Source organism: Hyperolius riggenbachi, chromosome 3, assembly GCF_040937935.1.
Source record: "Hyperolius riggenbachi isolate aHypRig1 chromosome 3, aHypRig1.pri, whole genome shotgun sequence".
Lineage (NCBI taxonomy): Eukaryota > Metazoa > Chordata > Amphibia > Anura > Hyperoliidae > Hyperolius > Hyperolius riggenbachi.
In genome coordinates this window covers 139,949,246-139,966,797 of record NC_090648.1, presented here as the reverse complement: position 1 = coordinate 139,966,797, position 17,552 = coordinate 139,949,246, and the positions used below count along the sequence as shown (strand labels likewise).

Below are 17,552 nucleotides of genomic sequence, written 5' to 3'. Positions count from 1 at the left end.
AAATCCATGTATGAACCAGAATGTAGTCTAAACTTTTGACTCATAAAAGTAGTCACCTTTGATAGATATAACAACTAAACACACTTAGGTCATGTTTTCCATAATGGAAATCAAACATTCTTCAGAAAATTCTTCCTAATTCAATTGCATATTATTTATGTCATCCCATAAGGTGTAACAAATATACAAAAAATGGGGTGTGAATGATTCCCTTCGGTGCGATCTGGCCACCCTCCTTCATATTCAGGCTGCTCCCGGAATGGTCCACTGATGATAAAGAGGAAAGGGCGCTCTGAGATACTAGTGCTGAAAAGGGTAAACAGTGCCAGGACAGGTCTCATCTGTTTGAAGTGTAGCTGACAACAAATGCCGAGCCAGGAAGCGCTTGCGTCCCTCTTAGGCAGCTGGGGACTGAGCTCTCCGAGATCCCGCTGTGGGTCACGTGAGGTAGCCGGCGTCACAGAAGGAGCGTCATTCGCGTCTACTAGCCGTCATGGAAACCAGAACGCCAGCTAGTCACTAGTATAAAGCAAATGAGCGGCGTCTGGACGTCAAGGCGTTTCTGGGTCTAGGGAGCCGCTGATGTAATTGCGGCTAATGAGTAGTAGGGCAATGTGCTTAAATACGTAAAAAATGTATTAAAAAGGAGACAACGTGTTTCACGAAGGTACACCCTCCGTTTTATCAAGTCACATATACACATATATTATAACCACATTGCTTTTAAAGGTCTGGGCAGTCATACATCATAACAAGTTGACCAATGGGGATTGGGTGGAGCATAAAGAAGTCATGATTAATCAAATGTATTGCTTATGCTGCTTATTGACCAATAACGTTACTAAAATTGAAAATAAAAATATAAATAAAGATAGGTGTCTTAACACTACCAATCCCGTAGCTAGTAATAGATTACCAGTGATTTTAATTACTCGGGTCAGGTAAATAAGTGTTGGGCAATATTTGACAAGTATTGGCCTATACTAGTGTTGGGCGAACATCTAGATGTTCGGGTTCGGGCCGAACAGGCCGAACATGGCCGCGATGTTCGGGTGTTCGACCCGAACTTCGAACATAATGGAAGTCAATGGGGACCCGAACTTTCGTGCTTTGTAAAGCTTCCTTACATGCTACATACCCCAAATTAGCAGGGTATGTGCACCTTGGGAGTGGGTACAAGAGGAAAAAAAATATTTGAAAAAGAGCTTATAGTTTTTGAGAAAATTGATTGTAAAGTTTCAAAGGAAAAACTGTCTTTTAAATGTGGAAAATGTCATGTTTCTTTGCACAGGTAACATGCTTTTTGTCGCCATGCAGTCATAAATGTAATACAGAGAAGAGGTTCCAGGAAAAGGGACCGGTAACGGTAACCCAGCAGCAGCAGCACACGTGATGGAACAGGAGCAGGCGCAGGAGGAGAAGGCCATGCTTTTTGAGACACAACAACCCAGGCCTTGCATGAGGACAAGAAGCGTGCGGATAGCATGCTTTTTACCGCCATGCAGTCATAAATGTAATAAAGATAAGAGGTTCAATAAACAGGGACCGGGTGTCAACGCTAACCCAGCAGCAGCAGACGTGATGGAACAGGAGGAGGCGCAGGAGGAGAAGGCCACGCTTTCAGGTGCAACTCAGGCCTTGCATGAGGACAAAAAAATGTGTGCGCAAAGCAATGCAATGAGTAGTTTTCAGGACACAATGGGCTATTCGGAGGAGCTATTCCCACCCCCACAATCTTCTACCTGTGAAAGGTCAATGGAACAGCCACAAATGTTGTGCCCGGATTCACAACCTTTTTCTGTGGAAAATGCACCTCGCACTGAAATGCAAGGCGAGGCCGAGGATGAACATGACGTCAACAACTCAACATGACGCAAAATGGGGGCGGAACAGAAAGCTGCTTTCAATGTTTTGAAGGCCTTAATTGCCTCCGGTGGCCAGTTAGATGCATCATTCATCACACCCAAATCCCAGAGCAATGTGTGCAGGAATTTGAATCTCAGGAGGTGTACCGAGATCATCTGGACAAGTGACCAAGTGACAAAGTGACTAGTGACAAAGTGACAAAATGACAAAGTGACAAAATGACAAAGTGACAAGTGACAAAGTGACAAGTGACAAAGTGAGAAGTGACAAGTGACAAAATGACAAAGTGACAAGTGACAAAGTGACCAGTGACAAAGTGAAAACTGACAAAGTAACAAAATGACAAAGTGACAAAGTGACCAGTGACAAAGTGACAACTGAGAGGTTGTTCTGGGGAGCTCCACTGCACTCAGTCGCATATGAGGAGAGGTCTCGTCGGGACTGCTGATCCTCCTCAGCTTGCTCAAAGCCTTGAGGGTTCCTGAAGATCCTCTGCTTGGAGTTCGCCGGGGTTCAGCTTGGTGTCGGGGTCGGCGGCGTCCTCCTCACTCCAACGTGGCAGATCTTCTGTTGAAGGAAAAAAAAAAAAACATTGTTAAAAGTCCAGTACCGCTTCTGAAGGACTCACCAAGAGATGCAGGAGCGCTTCAATCCAGCGCACCATCGCTCGCTGGGTGATGTCCCTGCCTACGCGCTGGAATTCTACGCTGCACATGCTAGCACGCTTTTGCGCAGTGCCGAGGCGCATTCCAGCAGCTAGTAGCTACCAAGCTTCTGTGGATCTGATTGGGCCACCATGTTGGATCTCTGCCAAGTCCTCCAAAATTTTGAGCAATCCACGTTGCGTGACTGAGCAGTGACAACTCTACAGTCAGCATTACAATACCACTGCTGTGTTTACTGAAGAAATCAATGTTGAAGATGGAAACCGCTGGCATGATGCAAGTGGGGGATTCTGAAGATGAAAACGATCAGCGTGATGATACCAACATCAGGCAACCTGCCTCAGGAAACGCTGGTCCCAGCTATGACAAAGAACAGGACGAGGAACAGCTGGAGTTGGAGCAGGAATTGGATGCCCCCACTGCCGAGGGACAGAGCGGTGCACGTTGGACTTCCACAATTTAGCGGGAAAGGACAGCAGAAGAGGAAGAAAGTGATGCTGGTGACGAATATGGTGCATCACAACAATCACAACGCTTACAAGAACATGAAGATAGAGGAGTCTGGCAGGACTCTCTGGCACACATGGCTCAATTCATGCTAGACTGCATTGAACGCGGCCCGCGCATTATTCACTATTCATTATTATTCATTATTCTGGAATCTGGACAACACCAATTACTGGGTTTATACCCAGTTTATACAAACACAATGTTAAAAAACTGATTGAAGAAAGTGTCAGACAGGTCAAAAATGGAACAATTCCAGCAGGCCCTTGAGGATGGAGACTTTAGAGAGGAGATTGACATCCTCCTCCTTCTCTAGCCAGTTGTACGCCGACAGACTGACTTCAGCAAACCCAGGAGGACCAGGAGGGCAGCAAAGAACACAAGCTGCTGCTAGTGCCCAAAAGGGAATGGTATTGGCAGTGTCCTTGGAGTGGGAACATTTTCTGACACCCATGCAGCAGCCCACAGAACAGCAATCGGGCAGTTCCACGTCCTCCAACACCAATCGCCTAGAGAAGATGGTCAAGGTCCAGGACTACATGTCAGATGGCGTAGCTGTGTTGAACAATCCATCTGCAGACAGACGGTGAGTGTGACAGGCAGCACAGAAGGACCATGGCAACTCACTCATAGTACCACAGTTTGATAGTGCTGCCCAAAAAATTATATGGATCCGTGGACCCGGGCACTGCAGGCAGTACTGGGAAGTGGGAACGCAGATTTTAGTACCTAAACACACGATACAACATGTTTTCCGGGGTCGGACTCTGAGGCACATACAGATGGTCCCGATCATCATCCTCATCATACAACTCTTCTCCTGAGTCTGACCCACCCACCACCTCTGCCACCCCAACATCCCCAGACACAGACCCCTCATCGTCCTCAACATTAACTTGGGATGCTGGCCTGAGCCCGACCTCCTCCTCCACATCAGGCCCCATCATCTCCTCAATGGCAGCCCTCATTAATCGTTCTGGCGACGGACCGATGGACACAACATTCTCCTCCGGAGAGGGCTGCTGCTGACCACTGGCTGCTGTAGTGGATGTTATAGCTTGCGTGGGGCGTTGGCTGTTGCTGTTGTTGGGAGTGCTGCTCACAGCGGAGGTCTCTGAGGAACTCATGGTGAGCTCATATAGTGGTTGGCGGTGAGTGGAGTATTACTGATCCCAGCAATATACACACTGACTGGCAGAGTACGCAATGCTATATAGTCTGGCTGAGCGGTGTACACAGAGTGGCAGTACACACAATGCTATATAGTCTGGCTGAGCCGTGTACACAGAGTGGCAGTACACACAATGCTATATAGTCTGGCTGAGCGGTGTACACAGAGTGGCAGTACACACAATGCTATATAGTCTGGCTGAGCCGTGTACACAGAGTGGCAGTAAACACAATGCTATATATAGCGTGGCTGAGCGAGGTACACAGTGGCAGTACACACAATGCTACGTAGTCAGGCTAAGCCGTGTACACAGAGTGTCAGAAAACACAATGCTATATATAGCGTGGCTGAGCGAGGTGCACAGTGGCAGTACACACAATGCTATATAGCCAGGCTAAGCCGTGTACACAGAGTGTCAGAAAACACAATGCTATATATAGCGTGGCTGAGCGAGGTGCACAGTGGCAGTACACACAATGCTATATTAGTCAGGCTAAGCCGTGTACACAGAGTGTCAGAAAACACAATGCTATATATAGCGTGGCTGAGCGAGGTGCACAGTGGCAGTACACACAATGCTATATTAGTCAGGCTAAGCCGTGTACACAGAGTGTCAGAAAACACAATGCTATATATATAGCGTGGCTGAGCGAGGTACACAGTGGCAGTAAACAATGCTATATATAGTGTGGCTGAGCGAGCGGTGTACTACTGTTCCCAGCAGCGACACACAATGACTGGGGGGGACCCTGGCTAGCGTGGCTGGAGAGCGAACTACCCTGCCTGCCTACCCAAAGCTAAACCCACAGACAAATGGCGGAGATATGACGTGGTTCGGGTATTTATTTACCCGAACCACGTGACCGTTCGGCCAATCAGAGCGCGTTCTGGCCCGAACCACGTGACCCGTTCGGCCAATCACAGCGCTAGCCGAACGGTCGGGGAACGTTCGGCCATGCGCTCTTAGTTCGGCCATGTGGCCGAACGGTTTGGCCGAGCACCGTCAGGTGTTCGGCCGAACTCGAACATCACCCGAACAGGGTGATGTTCTGCAGAACCCGAACAGTGGCGAACACTGTTCGCCCAACACTAGCCTATACACATGAGTGATCCAAATCCAGATCTTACCCACTAGACCGAAATACATTTTTAGCCGGGGCAAGACCATTAGGGGTCATATAGCCCCTAGCAAATTAAACTCTAGACAATCCTCACCTATATAGATATGACATCTGGCAGACCCAATGACAAGTTAGGGTGTTTTTCTTGTAAATCGAAACAATGTCTTTGTTGTAAGACTATCTCTAATGGAACACTCAGGTTTAGTACCATTTCATCTATGGAGTTTCCTATTAGGAGCTATGTGACATGTCAGAGCTCCTATGTTATTTACTCGTTAAGTTGCCCATGTAACTTTGTGTATATGGGTCGTACTACTCAAAAATTCCAAACTAGACTAAACAAACATAGGTCAAATATTAAAACATGGAGTATCATCTCATTTCAACTATGGGGAGGACGGAGGTGGGGAGGAGGAGGGGGAGGGGGAGAGAAGGAAGAGGGGTGTCAGGGGAGGGAAAAGGGAACACAATAAATGTTCTATAACCGTCCTAATTTTTGGGTTGTAGATGACTCATCTCTTCCAGGCATTTATTTAAGCCACCCGGCTCTAAAGTACCCAATTTAATGATCCAGAAAGACTCGCGTCTACAGAGGATGCAACATCTTTCGTATTTCTTTGGATGATTAACCTGTTCTATAATAATGGCTCTCAAGTCATTAAAATTCCAATTATGGGCATAGTTGAAATGAGATGATACTCCATGTTTTAATATTTGACCTATGTTTGTTCAGTCTAGTTTGGAATTTTTGAGTAGTACGACCCATATACACAAAGTTACATGGGCAACTTAACAAGTAAATAACATAGGAGCTCTGACATGTCACATAGCTCCTAATAGGAAACTCCATAGATGAAATGGTACTAAACCTGAGTGTTCCATTAGAGATAGTCTTACAACAAAGACATTGTTTCGATTTACAAGAAAAACACCCTAACCTGTCATTGGGTCTGCCAGATGTCATATCTATATAGGTGAGGATTGTCTATTGTCTAGAGTTTAATTTGCTAGGGGCTATATGACCCCTAATGGTCTTGCCCCATCTAAAAATGTATTTCGGCCTAGTGATTAAGATCTGCTTAAGAATTGGATCACTCGTTATACTTGTCAAATATTGCCCAACACTCATTTACCTGACCCGAGTGTAACGATTGGTGTCAGCACACAGAGGATCTCTGATTATTGGTGATCTGCAGTATCACCAATAATACAGATGCTATACCCGATTATGTGTGATCTGCAGAATCACCAATAATACCAGTATAGCTTCACACAGGACACCTAATGTGGTAAAGTGTTTGGTGCAACAGTAAGAAAGGTTATCTCCCGAGGAGCGGGAGATACAGACACTACTGCAGCCAAGGATTCCCTGATGGATTGGGAATCAGACTGTACTGCAGCCAATGGACTCCTATGGGGTAGAGCCCTCTGACTGAACTGCAAGAAGGACTTCCTGAGGAGCAGGTAGCCCTTGCAGCTAATTGACACCTGGAGGGTTAGTGTCACTAGTAGTACAGTAAGACTGATCACTCGAGGGATGAGTGACAGCCAGAAGGGTCAGACAGGCCAGGTCGGCAACACACTAGCAGATAAGGTACAGAGACAGACGGCTGATTCGGTAACCAGGTACAGGCAAGGTTGGCAACTGGTAGACAGATGGGCGGAGGTACCGAATCAGAAAGCAAGAGAGAGGTCAACAGAGCCAGAGGTCATAACAAATATCAATAAGCACAATCCTAGTCTAAGGTGTGAGGTCCTTGGTCTCGACACCCAGGAACTAGTCTGAAGTATAACACAGTATCCTATGCTAGGGTGTGAGGTCCTTGGTCTCAACACCCGGGGAACTGATCTAAAGTATAACACAGTAATGACACAGTAATCCTATACTTGGGTGTGAGGTCCTTGATCTCAACACCCCGGAACTGGTCTAAAGTATAACACAGTAATGACACAGTAATCCTATACTTGGGTGTGAGGTCCTTGGTCTCAACACCCCGGAACTGGTCTAAAGTATAACACCGTAAACTTCAAGAGCGGAATCTGGCTAAGTGTGAATTCCCAGTTCCAACTGGTTCTAACACACTGTAGGATCTGACTGAGGTCTGAGTGCTCACACGTAAGTATTCGCAACGGCAGACAACCGCCAACTGCCTAACCAAGTACTATATATGCTCTGCAGCGCCGCCCCAGCCACTCAGCCAATCAGAAGTCCAGCCGGGATCAGCTGATCTGCCTGATCAGCTGATACCCCTCCTGCTGGCATAAAGGTCCTGACTTCTGGCGCGCGCGCGCGTAGCTCTCCATTTGTGTGCACTAGAAGGCCCAGGCAAACTAGACACATGTTGCTGCGCGGAAACTGCCGGCCTGAACGCGGAGGTAGCCGCCCTGCCGCTAGACCGCGCGGCGGCATCTCCGCTATTCATTACACCGAGTAATTAAAAATCACTGGTAATCTACTACTAGCTATGGGATTGGTAGTGTTAAGATACCTATCTTTATTTATATTTTTATTTTCAATTTTAGTAACGTTATTGGTCAATAAGCAGCATAAGCAATAGATTTGATTAATTGACTTCTTTATGCTCCACCCAATCCCCATTGGTCAACTTGTTATGATCAAGTCTCCTTAACACTGCTACTGCCTACTGAGTGCGCTCTAGTGGCTGCCTCGCAAGCGCTTTGAGTCCGACAGGAGAAAGGCGCTATACACATACTGCCATTATTATGATGTATGACTGCCCAGACCTTTAAAAGCAATGTGGTTATAATATATGTGTATATGTGACTTGATAAAACGGAGGGTGTACCTTCGTGAAACGCGTTGTCTCCTTTTTAATACATTATTTACTTATTTAAGCACATTGCCCTACTACTCATTAGCCGCAATTTCATCAGCGGCTCCCTAGACCCCAAACCGCCGTGATGTCCAGACGCCGCTCATTTACTTTATACTTGTGACGAGCTGGCATTCTGGTTTCCATGACGGCTAATAGACGCGAATGACGCTCCTTCTGTGATGCCGGCTACCTCACGTGACCTACAGCGGGATCTCTGAGAGCTCGGTCCCCAGCTGCCTAAGAGGGACGCAAGCGCTTCCTGGCTCGGCACTTGTTGTCAGCTACACTTCAAACAGATGAGACCTGTCCTGGCACTGTTTACCCTTTTCAGCACTAGTATCTCAGAGCGCCCTTTCCTCTTTATCGTCAGTGGACCATTCCGGGAGCAGCCTGAATATGAAGGAGGGTGGCCAGATCGCAACGAAGGGAATCATTCACACCCCATTTTTTGTGTATTTGTTACACCTTATGGGATGACATAAATAATGACCTGTCCTGGCCCTGTTTAACCTTTTCAGCACTATTATCTCCGCGCGCCCTTTCCTCTTTTTTCTTTATCCCATATCCCATGGCACTTGTAGGTTGCTTTGTTTTCACTCTTCTCTCCCCTTCATTCAAAAACCAGCTCTATATAGTAACACAGTTACATAATTATTTGGGTTGAAAAAAGACATTCGTCCATCGAGTTCAACCAGAAAATTAAGTACAACACCAGCCTGCTCCCTCACATATCTAGGTTAAAAATACACAATATCTGATGCGCACAAGCTGTCTCCGTATGTACCTTAGTCAGCTTGCTGTTGGTGTGACTTCTGCTCTTTTTAACAATAGTACAATTCAATACTCAGTACAGGCACCAATTAAATTCATAGGTACTAACAATACTTCCACAAATTCCACAACATGAAGTCCTTTTCCTCCTCTGCAAATGTTTCAAGGTCCCTATTCTTGCATATCGCAGTACACCCAATCAAAAGTCACTCACCAGATGTGATGACCACTAGGGTCCAGGGGCGCCGCCAGCATACAGACGAGCCATGCCCCCGCTTGGGCCTCACCCAAAGGGGGGCCTCGCTCTGCTGCTGGCAGTGGGAACGGAACGGCTGGAGGGCGTGCACAGAGCCGGGGGCCGGGGGGAGCGGGCAGAGAGAAGTTTCCACTTACCTGCCTTGATCCTACAGACAGCTTCTATCTTCATCCTGTCCTGGTGTGCGGCGTCTGTCGCTATGGTAACAGCTCCCCCTGTGATGACTTAACCGCATGTCATCACAGGGGGCGCTCTTAGCGATGCGACAGACGCTGGGACAGGAAGAATATAGAAGCTGTGTGCAGGATCGAGGCAGGTAAGTTGAAACTCCTCTCTGCCCGCTACCCCCGCTCTATACTGGGGGCACCTACCTAACCTATAGTGAGGGGTACCTACCTATCTAACATATACTGGGGGCATCTACCTAACCTATAGTGAGGGGTACCTACCTATCTAACCTATACTGGGGGGTACCTACATAACCTATACTGAGGGGTACCTACCTATCTAACCTATACAGGGGGCACCTACCTAACCTATACTGAGGGGTACCTACATATCTAACCTATACTGGGGGCACCTACCTATCTAGCCTATGCTGCCAGCACCTACCTATCTAACCTATACTGCGGGCACCTACCTATTTCACCTATACTGGGGGCAACTATACGGGCTACCTATACTGGGGGCACCTATACCTGTCTCCACGTGGGGGGTGCATTTTACGCCCCCTTCCTGGGTGCAATTTAACCTAGATACGGCTAGTATTTGGCTCCTCCCACATCATGTTTTGACCACGCCCATTTTCCCACGCTTTTTTGTGATGGGGCTGCCCATTTTTTTGTCATCTTTCTTGGATGGGGCCTCAAGTTGTGGACTGCTTGGGGCCACCAAAACCTTAGTTGCGCCCCTGCTAGGGTCTACTAGCGCGTTGGGGATAATCCCAGGTCACTCCCGACCTCCACAATCGGCTACAATCCACTGGCAACAGCCGTGCTCAGATGTAACTCCATTGGGTGGGGCACCTGCCCACTGCCCAAGTCAAGCGCTAGCAAGTGCCTGGCCGGTGAATAGTAGCAGCTGATGGGGTGAATTCACCACCTTCAACATACTGTGGAAAAGAGGCCTCATTATACATTTTCATTGAGTATTATTGAATTGAGAGATTGTTTAAAGAGGACATTTTTAAGTTTCCGCTCGAAAGCTATGAACATAACACTGATCATAACAGCAGTTTTTGGATAACAGTTACAAGATCTAATGAGCTATATATGTAATACCATACTGTTGGATTTCAACCTGCTAAAACTGAAAGCTGTACTGTATGATTAGAGTTACACTTAAAGCTTTATAAATGCAGATAAGTTGCAAGTGCTGGTCCCATGTGGTGAGAGTGCTTGGGACACTGCCTGCACTTCTGCCGTTTCAGAGGCCTAGGGTTCCCTCCAGGTAATGAAGCTCCCTAGTCACATAGCAGCTGTGTTCCCAAGTGTGGGTAATGCTCAGAAGAGGTTACGGAGGGGGTACCAGATAGCACATGGTGCCCCTGCTATGTAATTGCATGTTAACCAATGTTTCTTTTTAGGGTAGAGAGATAGTGTTGTGTAATTGGTTTCAGCTCTTGGCCTCTTGCTATATCTGGTAATGCAGAGAAGTTTACGCTATGCGCCTCTAAAGGATGTCCGCGTTTAAAACTTAGGACAAAAAAAAAAGAGCCTAAACATACTTTAAGTAGGCTATCCACATCAGAACCACTGTCTCTGTTTCCCTTCACCAGGTTCTGTTTCCCCGCAATCAGTTCCAGACTAGGCCCTGACCACAAGTAGTCGGCGACCTTTGAACCGGATATTCATCACCCACCACTTGCGCAGTTCACTCTTGGATACCGCTGTGGCTGTGCACCTGGTGCCTTTGTGATTGTGGCGTGTGCTCTCACAACACTGTCAGCACCTGTGAGCGTGTGGGCTGCGGTCAAGACAGCACTGGGAGCGCATTCAGAGCGGCGTCCAAGAGCAAACTGCACGGGTGATACTTATTCGGTTCAAAGGTCGCCGACTACTTACTAGTCCGAGGCTGATAGCGAGAACACGGATATCCTACATAAACTATGTATAAACATTTTCTGGGCCTAAGTTTTCAACTTGGATGTCCTAAAAGTTTGCCAAGGAAGCTTTTTCTGCAGCCATTAATAGTCAGATCAGATCAGTATTGAGCACTTACCAATTCACTCTCCTGTGGTGGGCTAAATGCAGATAATTCAGTGCACAGGTCATTACCTGTCCTTTGAAAAGGGAAGGGTTAACGTGGATTTTTTCATGTCAGGATTCTCTCCTGTCTTCCCTAGGCTGGGAAGGGTTAGTTACAGTGTAACCAGAAGTTTGAGGTCAAAGACACTAGCGGGATCAGAAACGTATTGCACTGATAGATAAGGAAGGTTACATGCCAAGGGTGATAGGCTTTGAAATATAAAACACAGAGTACATACTGCCACAGTGCCAATGACTCTTCACCTGACAGGACACCCTGCCCATCCCTGAAGGTACAAAGCTTTCTTCTGTAATGGTCTGTGTTCTCTTTCCTGTAATACTGTGCAGCTTTAGGTGTTAGCACTGTTTGAGTACAGCCTTATATGGGAACAAAAAACGTTATTCATACCTCCGTTAACTGCAAATTTATTTGAACAACATTTCTGTTGGATTTTTTATACATTCATGTTAATAGTTTTATCTCAGGCCAGCAGAAGCTGTTTATTAGTTAAACAGAAATGGTAAGAAACCTTACGGGGCAGTAGATCTGTCCCCCACATTGGGCTTCCTACATATTGCTGTTGAATTCTCTGCAGTTTAGCAGTGTTCAGTGCTGGCAGAATGTATACAGCATGCAGTGTACTACTGTGTGGACTACAGAACGTGGGTAGTGCTCAGGGCCGGATTTGTACTTTTTACCGCCCAAGGCCAACTATACGTATGGTTGTTATCTCTATGTGCCCGAGAGTTCTACTTACTTTCTATCATTGGAAGGCACAGACAATAACCATTTCAGTAATACGCGTATAGATTATAAGTTATGTTTTTCTTAAGAACTTTTACGTTTGTCATCTCGTTAATGATGGACCCATTGAGTCACCATGAGAGTTAGGCTGAAGTATACCTGTAGGATAGAGCTTACAGGTCTTGCAGGGATGACACAAGTACAGGACAGAGGGTTCAAAGGTTAAAGCTGTCCTTGTAGATAGGGATGGCTGCATAGAACAGCTTTACTGCCCCTAACGGAGCCGCCCCAAAATTTCTGGTGCCCTAGGCCATGGCCTATGTGGCCTTGCCAGAAATCCGGCCCTGGTAGTGCTAGTGAAGGAGCAGCTTTAGTTAAAGAACATTTGAACATTTGAACTGAGAGGGATACAGAGGCTGCAAGAGGTGTAACTACAGTGTGTGTGTGTGTGTGTGTGTGTGTGTGTGCGTGTGTGTTGGGATCCATCTGAAAATGGCGCCTGCGAATAATGGCGCACGGTGTTGTCGTTAATCCGTTTGTCGCTTATCGCTATTTAACGTTAAAGCCTTATCGTTATTTAGCTCTGTTTATTTTATCGAAAATTAGCGTTAACACACAGAACCCTCTCTGTACCTATCCCTAACCCCTAGACCCCCGCTTGCTGGTGCCTAACCCTAACCACTTCCCAGGAGGTGCCTAACCCTAAGACCCCCCTGGTGGTGCCTAACCACCCCCCTGGTGGTGCCTAACCCTAAGATCCCCCTGGAGGTGCCTAACCCTAACCACCCCCCTGGAGGTGCCTAACCCTAACCACCCCCTGGTGGTGCCTAACCCTAACCACCCCACCCTAACCACCCCCCTGGTGGTGCCTAACCCTAACCACCCCTCTGGTGGTGCCTAACCCTAAACACCCCCTGGTGGTGCCTAACCCTTAGCCCCCCTGGAAGTGCCTAACCCTAACCACCCCCTGTTGGTGCCTAACCCTAAGCACCCCCCTGGTGGTGCCTAACCCTAAGACCTCCCTGGTGGTGCCTAACCATAAATCTCCCCTGGTGGTGCCTAACCCTAACCACCCCCCTGGTGGTGCCTAACCCTAAGACCCCCCTGGTGGTGCCTAACCCTAAATCTCCCCTGGTGGTGCCTAACCCTAACCTTGACAGTGATATTAAATCCATTCACCGTTTTGCAGTTAAAGAATGTCTTCAGTTTGGCTTATGTAGGGCGCTATTGATAAATAACATTACTGTGCTCTATAACGTCTGCTGTTTGGCATATGAACGGCGCTATTGATAAATAACGATACTGTGTGCCGTTTTTCTTCTTTTTTCCCCTATTATGCAGCACTAACAATAAATAGCGATAAGCGTATCTTTTTAATGCAGCGCCATTTTTATGCATAGGCGCTGTGCGCCATTATTCACTGATCCGGGGGGTTGGCCCCTCAATGATTTGTGAACATTAAGGGGGCCCCATCAGAGTTTGCTGGGGGGGCCCCCATGATTTGTAGTTACGCCTCTGGAGACTGCCACATTAATTTCCACTTAAACAATACCAGTTACCTGGCTGTCCTGCTGATCCTCTGCCTCTAATACTTTTAGAACAAGCATACAGATCAGAAGTTTCAGAAGTCCGACCGGATAAGCCTCAAGCTTGTTTCAGGCGTGTGATCCAGATACTTCTGCAGCCAAAAGGATTATCATGTTACCAGGCAACTGATAATGTTTAAAAGGAAATAAATATGGTAGCCTCCATATTTCTTTCAATATAGATGTTCATTAAGAACAGTGTAGCCCAAAATAATTGATTGTCTTAGAATTAAAATTTCATTTCAAAGCTGGACAAGAGCATCCAATTTTAGTTGTCCAAATTGGCTGTTTTCGTGATGCCCATCACAGGAATACAGTGGCCATAGACATGCATCTGTCTGCTGAAGCAGTAATAGCCAATAGCAATGTTCTAGCAGGTATGGAGGATGGGTGAGAGGGCAACTGTGGACGGGAGTGTTCATACAGCCTCTGCCATTTCCATTTATATGTGACAATAACACTTATGTGAAAAACATTAATCATAGCTGATCATCCGACTTCAGGCATTTACCAGGAGTGTGGGTGGCATCATTCCTGATGCTGATGTCCAGCGGAACAGGTCAGCATTACCCAGTTTGGGTACCCTAAATAAATATGTGTACAGACTTAAAGAGGAACTATAACCCTGGAATGAACTTCATTCCAATCAGTATCTGGTACGCTCTTTCCCATGACATATCTTTACCTTTTCAGGAATAGATCATGAGGGGGGTCTGTGTGTCTGATCTTGTGGTGAAAACCCTCCCACAGTGTGATGTCATGACCATGGTCCTGACAGTTTTCTGTCTATGAACCATGTTGCATTGTGAGAAATAACAGCTTTTTAAACTGCCAAACAAGCAATATCTCCCTCTGTGCATAGAACTCTCAGTAACGAATATTCAGATCACCTGGCAGAACTAAAGATGTCACCACTAATGATACATTTCAGAATGTCAATCAGGGAGAGGAAATATTTTACACCTAGTAAATAAGCCCGCCCATTAAAAAATGAACGCCCCCTCCCCCCCAGCACCAAGAGCACAGATGCGTCCCGCTAGCCTGTCCTCCACCTCTGTCTGCAGTATATGCACACAGGGAGATGTTGCTTGTTTGGCAGTTGGAAAAAGCTGTTATTTACCCCAATGCAATGAGGTTCACAGACAGCAAACTGTCAAGTCTGGAAGCAGGGACACACACACACACACACACACACACACACAGGGAAAGGACGCAGAGACACAGGGGTTTTATTATATAGGACTAGTAGACCTAAGCCCGTTTCAAAATGGGCTCTAGGTCTGTTTTGAAACCCCGCCTCCCTCTCCTCCCCTCCCCTTCCTTCCCTCTCATCCACCTCCGTGACCGTCACATAGTCACCATGCATGCGCGAGTGCGCAGCACACCCGCGCCTCACGCGATGCCACACGCCCCTTCTGGCCCTGTCCTCCCTCAGCTCTCCTCAATCTCTGCGTTCCTCCCTGCACATGCGCAGTAGCGCAAAAAACACAGGAAACACACAGGAAGTGCAGGGATGGGACGCAGAGACAAAGGGGTTTTATTATAGAGGACTAGTAGACCTAAGCCCATTTAAAAATGGGCTCTAGGTCTGTGTCGGGAACCCCTTCCTCCCCGCTCCTCCCTCCCCTTTGACCGCCGCCATTCCTGCAAAGTCAGCGAGCTTGTGCCCGCCTGCAGCATGCACACACGCCTGCCGCATGTGTACACACGCCGCCCGGCCCCCTGGCCCATCCTGCTCCCTATCCCAGGGCTGTCCGTGCGGCGCAGTAGCGCAAAGCACAGACACACACAGGGACGCAGAGACACATGGGGATTATTATATAGGATGGGCAAAAACTGACAAAATAATCTATAAATTAATATTGTAAAAATAAGCAATTTTATTCATCATGTTATTCTCAATACAGTTCATCTTTAATAGACTCACTGGACAGGTTTGAAAACTTTGCATGGCCACCAGTGTTTCTTCTAAGATGAGCCAGCTGTACTGTGCTCTGTGCTCGTATACCCATTCTCTATTGCAGTTCATCTCAAGATTATTAATATGCATACTCCTTAAAGACAGCGTTTCCCAAAATCTCTCTCTCTCTCTCTCTCTCTCTCTCTCTCTCTCTCTCTCTCTCTCTCTCTCTCTCTCTCTCTCTCTCTCTCTCTCTCTCTCTCTCTCTCTCTCTATATATATATATATATATATAGATCCTATATAATAATCAGTCTGTGTCGCTGCGTCCTGCAGTTATGCAGCGTTCCTGTTATTTTGTTACTGCGCAAATGCGCAGTAACGGACAGCTGGAGGGACCAGGGAGCGAGGTGGGTGGGCGGGCATTTGCGTGTGCGCAGTGGGCATGCGCAGTGGGTGCGCGCGCATGCGCAGTGACTGGCGGCGGCGGTAAAAAAAGACCTAGAGTCTGTTTTTAAACAGGCTTGGGTCTACATATATATATATATATATATATATATATATATATATATATATATATATGTTACCAGTGCTCTATGTGCTTTTTATTTTTTTTAAATAATTATTTAAGTACTTATTTAGGATTGTTTCTATATAATTTTATTGTAATACTAAAATTTGCTTTGATGAATTGACTTTGACTAGTTTAAAGAGTAACTCCAGTGAAAATAATTTAATAAAAAAAAGTGCTTCATTTTTACAATAATTATCTATAAATGATTTAGTCAGTGTTTGCCCATTGTAAAATCTTTTAAATCCCTGATTTACATTCTGACATTTATCACATGGTGACATTTTTACTGTTGGTAGGTGATGTAGCTGCTGCTTACTTTTTTGGCCGTTGGAAACAGCTGTAAACAGCTATTTCCCACAATGCAACAAGGTTCACAGACAGGAAACTGCCAGGAAACTGGTCCTCAGAGTTTCTTGTGGGAGGGGTTTGACCACAATATCAGCCATACAGAGCCCCCTGATGATTAGTTTGTGAAAAGGAATAGATTTCTCATGTAAAAGATTGGGATGAAGTTCAATTCTAGGTCACGGTTTACTTTAAGTACCCACCAGGGGCGGACTGACCATTAGGGCACTCGGGCACGGACCGAGGGCCCGTGGTCGGGGGGGGCCCGCCACCCGCCAGAGAACCCTGAGCAGGAGGGGAGACAGCCAGTGAAGGAGCGCGATGGGCATAGCAGCGGAGAAGGGGGGAAGTTTCCCCCCCTTCTCTCACCTTGGGGCCCCCCTTCCTGGCTCTCCCCTCCGTAATCTGCGAAATGTCGCACAGCTGGAAGCGGCTGACAGCGGGCGGAGACTTACCGCTGTTCAGCCACCGGAGGGAGCGCTGATCTGTGTGCGGCTAGTGTGGGCTTGAGAAAAATACATTGAGATGTTTTTTAGCAAAATTGAGACGAGTCTTAATGTTCTTTTTGCTTAAAAGTGGTTTGCGCCTTGGATGTCTGCCATGCAGGCCGTTTTTGCCCAGTCTCTTTCTTATGGTGGAGTCGTGAACACTGACCTTAATTGAGGCAAGTGAAGCCTGCAGTTCTTTAGATGTTGTCCTGGGGTCTTTTGCAGCCTCTCGGATGAGTTTTCTCCGCGCTCTTGGGGTAATTTTGGTCGGCTGGCCACTCCTGGGAAGGTTCTTCACTGTTCCATGTTTTTGCCATTTGTGGATAATGGCTCTCACTGTGATTCGCTGGAGTCCCAAAGCTTTAGAAATGGCTTTATAACCTTTACCAGACTGATAGATCTCAATTACAGTACTTTTGTTCTCATTTGTTCCTGAATTTCTTTGGATCTTGGCATGATGTCTAGCTTTTGAGG

The 17,552-nt window shown here is 46.8% G+C and overlaps 2 protein-coding genes across 2 annotated transcripts in view; one reads left to right on the top strand and one right to left on the bottom strand.

Annotated features, from left to right (window-relative positions):
- MTFMT (mitochondrial methionyl-tRNA formyltransferase) overlaps nucleotides 1–11,491 on the bottom strand; it is a 68,486-nt gene extending 56,995 nt beyond the window's left edge. Inside the window, exon 1 of the mRNA XM_068274996.1 lies at nucleotides 11,415–11,491. Coding sequence (XP_068131097.1) covers nucleotides 11,415–11,467 — 53 coding nt within the window. The 5' untranslated portion in view covers nucleotides 11,468–11,491. The remainder of the gene's footprint in view (nucleotides 1–11,414) is intronic.
- Nucleotides 11,492–11,661: 170 nt separating this feature from the next.
- SLC51B (SLC51 subunit beta) overlaps nucleotides 11,662–17,552 on the top strand; it is a 49,707-nt gene continuing 43,816 nt past the window's right edge. The window contains exon 1 of the mRNA XM_068274991.1: nucleotides 11,662–11,733. The gene's annotated coding sequence lies outside the window, so the exon portion shown is untranslated. The remainder of the gene's footprint in view (nucleotides 11,734–17,552) is intronic.